Source organism: Castanea sativa, chromosome 6, assembly GCF_040712315.1.
Source record: "Castanea sativa cultivar Marrone di Chiusa Pesio chromosome 6, ASM4071231v1".
NCBI classification, from domain to species: Eukaryota; Viridiplantae; Streptophyta; class Magnoliopsida; order Fagales; family Fagaceae; genus Castanea; species Castanea sativa.
The window spans coordinates 1,366,873-1,377,798 of record NC_134018.1 but is presented as its reverse complement, the minus strand read 5'-3'; the positions used below and the strand labels follow the sequence as shown (position 1 = coordinate 1,377,798).

General features: G+C 33.0%; 1 protein-coding gene across 3 annotated transcripts; it reads left to right on the top strand.

The window, feature by feature from the left end:
* The first annotated feature begins 2,384 nt into the window (after positions 1-2,384).
* Positions 2,385-9,007, top strand: LOC142641761 (putative disease resistance protein At1g61300). Of its 3 annotated transcripts, XM_075816244.1 has the most exons (5): positions 2,385-2,666; positions 5,157-6,806; positions 6,915-8,163; positions 8,300-8,450; positions 8,552-9,007. In XM_075816244.1, the coding sequence occupies exons 2-3, from the start codon at positions 5,407-5,409 to the stop codon at positions 8,146-8,148; spliced, it is 2,634 nt and encodes an 877-aa protein (XP_075672359.1). In that variant the 5' UTR covers positions 2,385-2,666; positions 5,157-5,406; the 3' UTR covers positions 8,149-8,163; positions 8,300-8,450; positions 8,552-9,007. The 3 variants fall into 3 exon arrangements, with proteins under 3 accessions (XP_075672359.1, XP_075672358.1, XP_075672357.1); XM_075816243.1 differs by having other exon boundaries at positions 5,214-8,163; XM_075816242.1 differs by having other exon boundaries at positions 5,157-8,163.
* The last annotated feature ends 1,919 nt before the right edge of the window (positions 9,008-10,926 follow it).

The window sequence follows — 10,926 nt, the reverse complement described above, 5'->3', positions numbered from 1 at the left end:
TTTTTTTTCCCCATTTTCGGCAATGCCATTGCCACAATTGATTTTTTTTTTTAATATTTTCCCCCATTTTCGGCAATGTCATTGCCACAATTGACTTTTTTTTTTTTTTTTTTTTTTTTTTTTTTATTTTTATCCCATTTTCGGCCATGGCAATTAAATTGTTTTTTTTTTTTTTTTTTTTTTTTTTCCATTTTCGTCAATGGCATTGCCACAATTGTTTTTATTTGGGCACTCACTCAGGTAGTGGTTTGGGCAGCAGGAATTTCGGTAATGGGATTACCGAAATTCAAATCCTGCCATCACCTGCACATTTATTTCTCTCTCATACTTTTTTATGCAATTTCGGCAACGCTGTTGCCGAAATTCATTCTCTTTCCTCATTTTACCAAATAACTTTGAACAGTGCCTATAACAACAAAAAACTTCATTTTTTGTAATATTTAGCCAAAAGACTCTATAAAAAATAACTAAAATAATTAAATTAAATATAAAAATCTAACTTTGAAATATATATTTTTATACCATAACATTCACAAAACAATAAGAAATATTAAATACTAAGTAAAGATAGATATAGTATTTATTTATATGTTGATTAGTTAAACTTTTGTTAGCAATAATAATATACAAATTATAAGGACACTTATATTATATTAAGTAAAATAAAAATTTTAAATTATTTAATATTTTTAAATTAAAATAATTATATATTCAATTATATCTATTGCTTTTAAAAGAAAGTAATTTTAGAATCATACACTTTTTTTTTTTGGTACAATTGTGAATTTAGATGCCTATCATTTACATATAAACTTTTTTTTTTCATTAGTTACTCTTTATTGTAGAGTCTTTTGGCTAAAAATTGCAAAAAACGAAGTTTATTATTGTTATAGGTACTGTTCAAAGTTATTTGGCAAAATGAGGAAAGAGACTGAATTTCGGCAACTGTATTGCCGAAATTGCAAGAAAAAAGTAGGATGTGTCAGGGGAGAGAGAAAATTGAATTTCGGTAATGACATTACCGAAATTCTTGTCCTGCCCTGCTGCCCGTGAAGTGCCCAAAATACTGAAATGGAAAACCAATTGTGGCAATGGCATTGCCGAAAATGGGAGGGGAAAAAAAAAAAAAAAATTTGTGGCAACCAAGTTGCCGAAAATGGAGGGAAAAAAGAGAAGAAAAACGATGCTACGTCCACAATATTTTTCACAATAAATTACAGGTGGTTAGTTGTTATTAGTTCAAATTTGAACCTAACACTAAGATAACTTTTTTGCTCCAATAATAACAATAAGTAACAACTTGTCATTTATGATTTGTTGTAAAAATATTGTGAAAATGTTGTGAACGTATCATTTCTAAAAAAAATCGTGGAGCCGAAATAGAAGGAAAAGAAAAAAAAAAAAAAAAAAAGGGGCAATGTGGCAATGCCATTGCCGAAATAGAGGGAAATTTGTGGAGCCGAAATAGAAGAAAAAAAAAAAAAAAAAAAAAAAAATAAGAAGGGCAATGTGGCAATGCCACTGCCGAAATAGAGGGAAATTTTTCCCTCTATTTCGGCAATGGCATTGCCACATTGCCCCTTTTTTTTTTTTCTTTTTTTTTTTTCTTTCTTTTCCTTCTATTTCGGCTCCACGATTTTTTTTTAGAAATGATACGTTCACAATATTTTCACAATATTTTTACAAAAAATCATAAATGACAAGTTGTTACTTATTGTTATTATTGGAGCAAAAAAGTTATCTTAGTGTTAGGTTCAAATTTGAACCAATAACAACTAACCACCTGTAATTTATTGTAAAAAATATTATGGACGTAGCATCGTTTTTCTTCTTTTTTTTCCCTCCATTTTCGGCAACTTGGTTACCACAATTCTTTTTTTTTTTCCTCTCATTTTCGGCAATGCCATTGCCACAATTGGTTTTCTATTTCAGTATTTTGGGCACTTCACGGGCAGCAGGGCAGGAAAAGAATTTCGGTAATGTCATTACCGAAATTCAATTTTCTCTCTCCCCTGCCATATCCTACTTTTTCTTGCAATTTCGGCAATACAGTTGCCGAAATTCAGTCTCTCTCCTCATTTTGCCAAATAACTTTAAACAGTACCTATAACAATAATAAACTTCGTTTTTTACAATTTTTAGCTAAAAGACTCCTTTATTGTATCACAATTACAGTGAAAAAGTTATGAAAAAAGTGGTGGTATTAGATTTTTTTTTTATTAAAAAATTTGTAAATATTTATTGAAACTTGAAAGCACTTTAAGATATTTGTCCCATCACGTTAGGCAAGGTGAAGAAAAGGAATGGCTGAAACTTGGACAATTTGGACACATTTAATGAGGTGAACAGTTCAAAGACAAAAGTCGAAGACCTAAGAGGAAGACTTGGAAAATTTGGACACATTTAAAGTAGCCCATTAACCACAAGACAAACCAAGTTTTCTTAGCAAAGTTCTACGAAATTTCTCCCGACTTGCTAATTTCCCATTTTCTTTATACATCATAAAAAATGCTTCACATATTGAATCACTTTCCTCTTTCTACAGAGGGAGATTTATGATGCTCGTTGTTACCTTCTTGGCGTAACTTTAATGCATATTTTTCTACTGTTATCAATGTCTTGAAGAAATATCGGGTATCCGAGTATATATTGCCATTTCAATCCAGGTATACTACTGCCCACTTCTTTCTAATCTTATTTGATTTCCTCATAGTTTGTGCTGCCACTTTTCCTACTGAAAGTTGATTTTATATATATATATGCTACAATTGATGTGATTAGTTTTGTTACCATGTAATAATTTATGTTGGATTATGATTGAAAGAGAAAAATAAAGATCACAATTAAAATTAACATGGTTTGGTCCGACAATTTATGTTTTCGTTAAAAAGCCCTTAACAATTAGATGTATACTATAAACTTATTTTTTACAATGAACTTTAGACTAATTCTAGATTAACTCTAAACTTCCTTCACATGCTCTAAAATTAAGGTTATTATAAGTAGGATTAGGATATTATCTTGTTTACAATACAAGTATATTGAACTTCCATTAGGATAGTTGACTTGGATCATGATTAGACCTTAATATTTTTAACAATATAAAGTATGATGAGATCGTTGCGATGATAAAAAACAAATACTAACAATTAATTAATAATAGAACTAATACTTATTGTTCTGATTATTGATATTTGATTGAAAACATAAATTGTGACTTGTTTACTAAAAGAAATTTAAAATATATACGCCACTATTAAATAAGGAATAATAATAATAATAATTTTTTTTTTTTACATTTTCTCTCATAAAAAAAAAATTAAATTTCAGGTCACTTTATACTTCAAAATCAAAGATTTTTTTCCCAATTATAATAGGGGGCCTAATCTTAACCGATTAAAAAAAAATCAATTTTTAGTGAAGCAAATAATACTAGCTTCATCACGTACTCTTAGAAATGAATAAAAAACAATTCAGATTGGACTAAAAATTTGGTATGGACTGTTGAATTCAGTCCTAGTCCCATTTTTGTAAAAAAATAGGGTCAACCAAATTGAACAGCACAATTCTATATATATATATATATATATATATATATATATATATTAAAAACTAATAATCTAACTCTCCCATTCTCTCCTCTCATTTTATTTTAATGCAATTGAACTTATATTTTGATTTTTTTGAATCAGTTAGACCAAAATTATTTGCAAAAAACCAAAATATTCAAAGTCCAAAGTGCAGGCCCAGGATCGAAATCCAGACGGGTTGAGATTGATCATTTGTCTAGTTAGGCCTGGTCTAAGCTTTTATGGGACTGAACAGACCGGTTTGGACCCAAAAAAATGAAATAACTAGACTAGACTAGACTAGACAGTGAACACCTCTGCTTGCTACATGCATATTCAAATGCTTTTTTTTTTTTTTAATATTTAATTTAATTTTTCAAATTTTCATTTTTGTAATACTCATTTTCAATGGTTTCATAATATAAATTTATAATAACATTCAAAATTAAATTAGCTGAAATTTTTTTACCATCCAATAATACGAAATACAATAAGATTTAATCCTAAATCATTTAAAATTTCATAACATTTTTTATAAAGGAGTAAAAAATTGAATATTCTACACTACTCTCGATTTTATCAAATGGAGACTTTTTGACCAACATACCTCTGATAGTGGAGTTTATGCAAAGGTAGATCATTAATAGGCCAAATTAACCTCTGTCCTCACTACTATCAGTTTAGGGATACAAACACAATTTTGTATTTATCAGTGGACGACTTTGAGGTGGACGTGACAAAGGAGTCTAGTATATTTGGAACTTGGGCTTTTGAGAATTAATTACTTCATCAAGCCTATTTATTTGATTTATCAAATTTCACCCCCTAGACTTAAGGATTTATTAGAATATTTCTTAAACTTTATCAGTACCCTAAAATGCTTATTACAAACAATTTAATATCGCCATTACAATTGTCTTAAACCAAATCAACACAATCGTTCGTGAGTAGTATGAGTGTATGACACATGAGTTTATCCATGACAAACAGAGGTCAAGGATTATAGAAGAAGATTAGACCTACACGAGTGAACCTATATTTCTAATATCAATTGAAAGTTACGTTTAGACCTCTAATTGGCTTAACTACGAATTTTAATTAATTTATTCACAACTTAATCTAGGTAGTTAATTAATCAAGAGTCAAGTCACAATGTCTATATAGATAAACACAATCAAAACAATAGAAACACACACAGAGAAGTGAAAACTTTAAACAATAAACACTTTAAGGCAATCCCTAATAAGAAAACTAGAAGGTTATTACAGTACATACGATGCTCCTAGTAGCAACTATAGAATCTTGTCTTGAGCCTTCTAAGGTACTACGATTTGTTGCTTGGAAATTAGATTGTAATATTCTAATTTTTTTTTTTAATAATAAGTGTTCTTATATAAAATTTTTAAAATAACTATATAAATTCCTTTTATATAAATAATTAGTGCACCTTCTTTAGATAATTAATTCATGAAAATCAATGCAGTTATCCCATTAATATATGATGACAATTAATTGTAGTATTTCATTGAAAAAAAAAATGCAAAGTTTTGATTTTGATGAGGCAGAACTTTTTTTTTTGAGAAACAGATGAGGTAGAACTGAAAAGGTCAATCGAAGAGAATTCTGATATAGAACCTTATGCAGAGACTTACGAATGGGGAAGTTAGCCCAATTTCTTGAACCAGAAAAACTAAACCAAGTTCTTGAACTTGGAAAAAAGATTTGGGATGAAATTGGCAAATTATACAATTATCATAGCAGCGCTGGTGACCATGTGAATAATCTCAAGAGAAAATGGAAAGAACTAGAATGTTAGAAGTCAGACGTAGAAGAAAAAATGAAGTCTGAACTTTTTCCAGGAAAGAGACCAAAGAGTGTAGTTCAACTTTGGCTCCAAGAGGTAGAAACAATTAACGGGGAGATACAAACTATTGAAGAAGAAGGTGGCAGAGGGATCTGGAAGTATTTCCCACGTATGCATATGGGAAAACTTGCATGCCAGAAGATACAAAATGCGGAAGCACTTTATCAAAGAGGTCGTGGTTTCAGAGATAGTTTGGTACATGATCCACCGGTAAGCCATGGAGAAGAATTGCCGACTACAACATTAGTAGGAGAAAGTACAACCGAAAGAACAATTGAAAGGGTTCGGGAACACTTATTGGATGAAAATTTTAGGAGGATTGCTGTTTGTGGCATGGGAGGCATTGGTAAAACGACGGTCATTAAACAAATCAATAATGATCTATTAAAAGAGAGAGACAAGTTTGATAATGTAATTTGGGTTACTGTATCAAAGTCATCAAGTGTTTTCAAACTACAACATGACATTGCATGCAAGTTGGATCTAGATCTCACAAACTCTAGGGATGAAACAACAAGGGCAGGCAAGTTAAACAATGCATTGAAAAATAGGAAGAGGTTTGTGCTAATCCTAGATGATATGTGGGAAGCGTTTCGTCTTGAGGATGTAGGGATCCCAGAGCCTACTCGAACAAATGGATGCAAATTAGTATTGACAACTCGAAATTTTGAAGTTTGTACCCATATGGGTTATGAGAAGATTCAAATGGATCTTCTTTCAGAAAAAGAATCGTGGAATTTGTTTTGGGGTAAAGTGGGTCGTGATGTTTTGAATACTCGAGATATAGAACCAATTGTGAAGGAGGTTGTCAAAGAATGTGTTGGTTTACCTCTTGCAATCGTCACAATAGCGGGAAGCTTAAAAAATGTAATTGACGTTTCAGAATGGAGGAATGCATTGAATGAGTTGAGGACACCAAAAAAGGGGCCCAAAAATGTAGATGCTGCTACAATATTTGAGAGGCTTCGATTTAGTTACAATCGCTTAAAAGATGAGGGCCTTCAACACTGTCTATTGTATTGTGCACTATTCTGTGAAGACCATGAGTTTGAAAGAGATGAATTGATTGAGGATTTAATTGATGAGGGAATAATAGAACAGTTGGAGAGCAGGCAAGCAGAGTTTGATAGGGGCCATACTATGTTGAATAAACTTGAAAGGGCTTGCTTATTAGAAACTGGGATTAACCGTAATGTGAAACTGCATGATCTAATAAGAGACATGGCCCTCGAGATTGCAGGTCCTAAGTTCATGGGAGCAGCTGGTGATAGAGCGATAGATTTTATGCAGCATGAAGAAAGATGGGGAAAGGATCTTGAAAAGGTTTATTTGAAGGACGGGTGTGGGCCAGAATTTCCTAATATATCACCAAGGTGTCCTAAACTTTCAACCTTGCTTCTAGACAAATTTTTTTGTGAAATCATTGCAAATTCTTTTTTTGTGCATTTGCGTGGACTCAAAGTTCTTCGTATATGTAACAGTTGGATTACATCTTTGCCGAATTCAATCTCTGATTTGGAGAATCTTGCTACATTAAGGCTTATTTCTTGTGGCTCTTTATATCATGTTCCTTCATTAGCAAAGCTTACGGCATTAAGGAAGTTGGATCTTGGATGGTCAAATTATATAAGAGAAATACCTCATGGTTTGGAAATGTTGGTCAATTTGAGATACCTCAATCTCGAAGAAACCGACATACAGGAGATTCCATCGGGGATTTTATCCAAACTTTCTGAACTCCAAGTTCTCAAATTTACTTGTTGGCCCAGGTGTGGAAAATTGAATGTAGAGGAGATAGTGAGCTTGAAATTAGAGCGTTTTCAAGGAGCATTTTATGGTGCTGATAACTTCAATAAATACGTGGGATCCTTGAGGGAGGGACGACTTAGCCATTACCAATTTGTAGTGAGAGAAATGACGACCGACATAGACGATGCTGTATATTGGGAAAGTGAGGGCAAATGTGTAATTTTATACAATTGCAATGTAAGTCTGCTCCCAAAAGACGCTCAAACCCTAAAGATTTACAAATGTGACAATTTAAGAAGTTCATCTGATGCTCCATATTTGGAATGCGCAAGAGAACTGAAGTCTATTTCTATTGTGATGTGTAAAGAAATAGAAGACGTTCTTTCTTATTCTTACACCTTCCCTCTTCAAAGGCTTGACCTCCAATATTTGGGTAAGTTACAAGTACTGTTCAGGGAAGAGAAAGTTGCATCACCACTAGACATCCCACCTGGTACCTTTTCCTGTCTCAAACAATTTTTAATTCTCGGGTGTCCGAATATAAAGAAGCTCTTCACACCTGGCTTGCTGCAAAACCTGGCCCACCTGGAAGAGATTGAAGTCGAACACTGTGAGAGATTAGAGGAAATAATAGGTGCAGCATCGGATGAAGTTGAAGAAGAAATAGAGGAGGAAGGAAGGGACACCACCATATTCCCCCGATTGAGGAACTTGGTATTATATGACATACCGAGACTGGAGACCATCTGCAGTAGCCGTAACGCAATAGTTTGTGATTCTCTCCAAGAAATTAAGATAGTAAAGTGTCCAAAGCTTAAGAGATTACCTCTTTCTCTGCGGGATGAACAGCTATCTTCTCCACCTTCTTCATTACGGATTGAAACAGAGAAAGAACGGTGGGAGTTGCTGGAATGGGACAATCAAGCTACTAAGAATGCCCTTGAACCCCTCTGTGAGTTTCGTTGAAGTGGATCCTGATGGGTATGACTCTCTTTTCATTTTTATATCTTTGGTTTATCTTTTATGTGGGCCATTCAATTTATTCCTTATCTACTTATAACACTCCTTGCTTTCTTTCTAATCTCGTTTCCTTTTATGCCCCATTTGGACCACCTAGCTTTTTAATCTCAATGTAGGAATCAGATTCACAGAGCCAATTAGGTATGAGATCTCAATGGACAGATCAGATTCACACGAAGAGCCACCTAGCAATCAGCAATGAAATCTCGTACTCAATGGACAGGGCAGATTTACATGACTTTTCCTTTGTAAGTCAGACCCCAGACATATATGCTTATCCTTTTTAATTATTTTTCCTATAAAATTGTTTTCACAAGTGGTTTATTTTCCTGTTTGGTTTGATATATAGGATGTCACCAAGTCGAGGCAGCTTGTGAAATAATTTTGCGGTGTGGGCCCGCAACAAGAACTTGACTCTCAAACTGTTTTTCTGTGTGATTCTTGTTTTATTGGTTGTTAATTGCTTATTATTTGAACTGTTTGGGTTATGATTTATGAACATGAGTTCGTCTTTTAGACTAAGAATACGTTTGGATGCAGATTTTCCAGCTGCGGCCACGTTTTTTTTTTTTTTTCCATGCGCATATGTTACTGTTCATTGGCCATGAACAGTGATTTTAGGCCAATGAACAGTATTTTTTGGGATGAACAGTAATTTTTAAACATTAAAAAATTATTTTTTACAGTGTTTTCAGTTTTCAATTTTCAGCAATAAGTTCTATCCAAACGGACTCTAAGTGGTGTGATCTTCTGTAATATTTGATACTTCATGTTAAATTGTTTGGTAATTGTGCAAGGATTCAAACATTGTCTGTTTCTGTCTTATTCATTGACCTTTCTCTAAATATTTTTACCTCAAAGGTGAATCAAGAAGGGCATCCTTAGATATATGTTGCGAACTAGAAAGACAGGGTGTGCAAATTAACCCAACCGCATGGGCATGTGACACATCCTCTTCTCTGAACTTTTTGTTACTGCTGCATTGGCTGTTTTTTTTATTAGAGACTTGCAGTATTCATAATAAACAGATACTTGATATCTTCGATAATTGGAACCATTTTCCAAAAATAAGAAGCATTTTTATGATTAAGAAAGCCTTGTTTGGAAACTAGCCTATCTAGCTCCCTATCTGCAGACCGAAGCTGCAATGGCTAGAGCTGAACCAGCCTGCAATTTTGCCCCAACGATTGACTTTGAAATGCTGCTTTGTGTGCAAACTACATCATCAAGTTGATAATGTTTATTTCTCCATTCCTCTATTAATATTCCTTTCTTTTATGGGTCCAACTTATTTCATTGAATTTCAAGTTTCTATAAAACCCCACTCTAAACTATTATGTTTTAAATCACTTGTTAAATGTTATCTTTATCATACAATTTAGGCTAAAATTGTTTTTGAACATGAAGTATGTTATGTTAAGTCTTAAAGACTGTGTATTAAACTACGTAATATACAGTACAAGGCTTTGCCTCAAATATAGGTAAATTCTGTGACACAACAGACTTAAAAGACACCAATGAGATTGTCTTGATAAAATCTGGCTGCTATATGTCTTTCACTTCAAGTTTTTCTACATAACAACTGATCAAAATCATGGATGAGACATGAGAGATATCAGACTCTAAAGCTTGTTTGTTTTATTTGTCCCTTTAATTGTATAATTTAATCTACATGCGTGCATTTTGTATCTAGTGAATGCAAAGTGCATCCATCAATCTGCTTGGTTTTGCACCACCCATTCTTAAAATATCTGCAGACGGAATATCAACAAAGCCTCTCTAATTGTGAGACAAATAACTACAGTTTTTTTTTTTTTTCACTGTCCAACTATAGCATCCAGCATCCTCCTCTTACCTTCTCCGTTCTTGCCAACAAAACTTGCTCCTTCCCATTTACCGCTTCTTCCCTTAACAGCTGCATCGGCTGTTCTTTTGATTAGAGACACCTCAATTTGCTGTATTCTGATAAATAGATTTGTATTATCTTTTATAATTGAGGCTATTTCCAAAAAAGAAGAAGCTTTCTTATGATGAAGAAAGCCTTGTTTGTAAACCAGCCTAGCTAGCTTCACCATGAAGACCAAAGCTGCAATGATTAGAGCTGAACCAGCCTGAGATTTTTACCCCAATCAGTAGCTTTGAAATGATGCATTGTGTGCAAGTTACTTCATTCACCAGTATAAAGTTTGAATTTTCTTTTCTTTTGTGTGTCCAAATTAATTTATTGAATTTTAAATGTTTATAAAATTAATCCCACTTTCGACTAAAGTTTTAAATCACTTGTTAAATGTTATCTTTTAGGCTAGATTTGTTTTTGAACATGAAGTAATTTTCTGAGTCTTGTGTCAGTGGCTTTGAAAGACACCCATGAGCTTGTCTTGATCTAATATGGTTGATATATATATATATATAGAGTTCACTTCAAGGTTCTTCTACAAAACAACTTATCAATGTCCTGGATGAGAGATGTTAGTCTCTATAGTGATAAAAACTATGAGAGCTAAGATTTAGGATCCACTGGGTCAGAAAAAGAAGCCATTCAAGATCAGGTTAAGCTCATAGGTGGTGATTTGGATGGAGCAAGGAAGGAGAATCAAGTAATTCAGGTCAAAATTAAGCAACTTGATGATGAAAAAAAAAACAATGAGATTAATTCTTTAGCAGAAGGGCTGAAGGAAGAAAAAAAAAAGCATATGACAGCATTTAGCTACTCTAAAAACAACG